The sequence below is a fragment of the Triticum aestivum genome, chromosome 5B (assembly GCF_018294505.1).
Source record: "Triticum aestivum cultivar Chinese Spring chromosome 5B, IWGSC CS RefSeq v2.1, whole genome shotgun sequence".
Classification (NCBI taxonomy): domain Eukaryota; kingdom Viridiplantae; phylum Streptophyta; class Magnoliopsida; order Poales; family Poaceae; genus Triticum; species Triticum aestivum.
In genome coordinates, this window is record NC_057807.1 from 58566202 (window position 1) to 58568913 (window position 2712).

A 2712-nucleotide genomic window follows, 5' to 3' on the forward strand; every position below is an offset into this window, starting at 1 on the left:
GTCGTCTGGGACTTGGGAGTGTGGATCGAACTTCGAAGGCAATGGAGTGGGGCAAAGGTTGGATTTCTTTTACTCCAGTCACTTGTGGTATTGGGCCGCCACGTCGACGCCGGCAAACCGCTCGATTTGTTACACGGGCTAATACACACGCAAGTGCGTCTGGGCTTTGTGCGACGACGGCCTGATGACACCCTGACTTCAAAATTGTCTAAAAAATATCCTAAAAATTCAAAAACTGTTCGTGACTTACAAAATACTAGTTTATTTATTCACAAAATGTTCACTAATTCAAAAATTAATCATGCATTTCGAAAAATGATCGTTAAATCAAAAGAATATTTGTGAATTTTAAAAATTATTCCACCAATTTACAAAATGATCTTCATCCATTCTAGAAATGTTCGCCGATCAAGAAAATTGTAAAAAAAAATCACAGTTTTAGAAAAATGTTTGCAAATAGTATAAAATGTTCAGGAATTCAAAAAATATTCAAAAATTTGTAAAAGTGTTCATAAATTTGAAAAATATTCATGATTTCAATTATGTTCACGAGTTTAAAAAAATGTTCATGATTTCACGAAATTTAGAGTGATAGTGTATCTAGGTGATGCAGCAAAAGGTGATCATGGCCATTGAAGAGTATGATTTTTTTTTCTCCCGTTGTAACGCACGAGCCCTTTTGCTAGTATAAGAAAAATATGAAGATAAACAATGCCAGGTCAGTATCACTACATCCATCATTAGATATATTTTACAAATATATTTATTCAATATTGTACTCCTTCCGTCCGTAAATAAGTATAGACCTGATTACCCTTTGAAGTCAAAAGATTAATTCTAATCACACCGTTGCTCTGCATCGATATCCATGAATAGAACTTTTTTAAGGGGCCTACACTGCTTGTGACATGGGTCGCTTACGAACGTGCATCACGCAGCTGCTACACGTCACGTGACGATGTAGATCGGTGCCTACCATCAAGCAAAGCTTTTGAAGTCTCATGCATAAACTCGCGGCCTAAGCATAGAAGTTAATTAAACGGCTTGGTTTGTGATTCGATCAGGCCATGATAAGGCACGAGTCGTTGGCGGGATCGAGCAGGGCCGGCACGAGGTACCTCCTGCCGTTCCTGCCCACCACGTTGTATCCGCCGCCGGTGGCCGTGTCAAGCTTCACCGCGCCGGGGTAGCCAGGGTAAGCGCCGCGCCCGTACACTCCCGGGCACCCGCCGCCGACCTCCACCGGCGCGCCGGCGTCGCCCTGGAAGTATCCGTGCCCGTACGGGTTGGTCACCGCCCCGGCCAGCAGCGCCGCGAGGTTGATCACCATGCCGTCCACCCCGGCGTCTCCGTTGGGCGCACGGAGCGGAGTCTCCCTGCTCCTGTGGCGCCCAGGCACTGCCGTCGCCGCCACGGCAGGGTCCGCGGCGTGGAACGGCCACGCGCACCGGCCCGGGCACTGCACGGCCGCGTTGCCCACCCACACGTGCACGGCGCCGCCGGGCGCCAGCGAGCCGTGCAGCCCGCAGGAGCTCCCGCAGAAGCCGTCGACCGCGACGTCCGCGGCGGTGAGCACGACGGCGACGCCGCCAGGCGCCACGCCGAGCCGCGCTGCCAGCTGCTCGACCTGGAGCCGCGACAGGTGCTTCCCCAGCGAGCACCCCTCGTCGGACACCTGGTTGGTGAGCATCACCCGCGTCCGCTCCCTGCCGGTCCTCTGCACGTACCGGTCGACGGTCTCCCACCACTGAGCGACCGACGCCGCCGCCGGAGCGCCGAAGGTGTGGGGGCGCGAGCGCGGGGAGAGCGAGCGCAGGAAGTCGGCGAGGACGGCCTTGTGGTGCGGCGAGAAGGCGCCGTAGTAGAGCACGGAGACCGGCACGGTGCCGTCGAGCACGCCGCCGTGGTGGTACGCCATGTCCGGCGGCGGGGGGTTGTACAGGGAGGACGCGCAGGGCGAAGGGCGCGTGAGGCCGATGAGCAGGGCTAGCAAGAGGGAGCACGCGGCGTGCGGCTTGCTCATCGTCATTAATGGCGAACCATGGGACGGAATGCAGCGGAGCTAATGCTTTCGTGCACTTTATATGGGTTGTGCGTTGGTCTGTTTGGTCTGTTTCTTGCACGGGTGGAGGAGGAAGGCATGGAGTGGAACGGATCGGATACCCGGCGTGCGCTTCATTGGAGTTGCTTCCAAGGCAGGTTTAGGCCTTCCAAGCAGTGGCGCCCTGTTGGGATACAACAGCATAGAGTTTTTTTGGAGCTTCGCCATCGAGCGAACAACGGATGAACTCCAAGCTGTCTCAATCTGCTGCAAGCTCCTAGTGCCCGGCACCTGCGACTGCTAGTGCAGCCTACAATGAAAAGGAACTTTTCTTTGCCAAAATTTTTTATTCTTGGTTAGTCAAAGTTCCAACACAGAGCAGCCACCCGAACCGAGACATGAGAAATAAGCAATTTCCAAATATAATGTGTACACTATGCAATGGATATATACAAATTTGAGGGCACACTACACACACGCACGCACGCACGCACACACACACATTGCGTGTGTCATTGATCATGTTTTGTGCGTGTACTTCTGTTTCATACGTGCGTAGTTTCTTGTAACAAAGTACATACGCAGACGCTTATGCATACGCATATATACTCACCCATTTGAACGCACAAACGCAGACTCTATCCCTATGAGCATTTCCGGAAGACTGAGCC

The 2712-nt window shown here is 52.4% G+C and overlaps 1 protein-coding gene across 1 annotated transcript; it reads right to left on the bottom strand.

The window, feature by feature from the left end:
* Positions 1-688: 688 nt before the first annotated feature.
* LOC123115668 (protein PHOSPHATE-INDUCED 1 homolog) lies at positions 689-2118 on the bottom strand. Its single transcript, XM_044536780.1, has one exon. It carries the CDS (start codon positions 2027-2029, stop codon positions 1061-1063), a length of 969 nt encoding a protein of 322 aa, XP_044392715.1. The 5' UTR covers positions 2030-2118; the 3' UTR covers positions 689-1060.
* Between the last annotated feature and the right edge of the window lie 594 nt (positions 2119-2712).

Excerpts from the sequence above, each read along its gene's own strand:
- LOC123115668 (XM_044536780.1), bottom strand. The coding sequence starts at position 2,029 with ATGACGATGAGCAAGCCGCACGCCGCGTGCTCCCTCTTGCTAGCCCTG.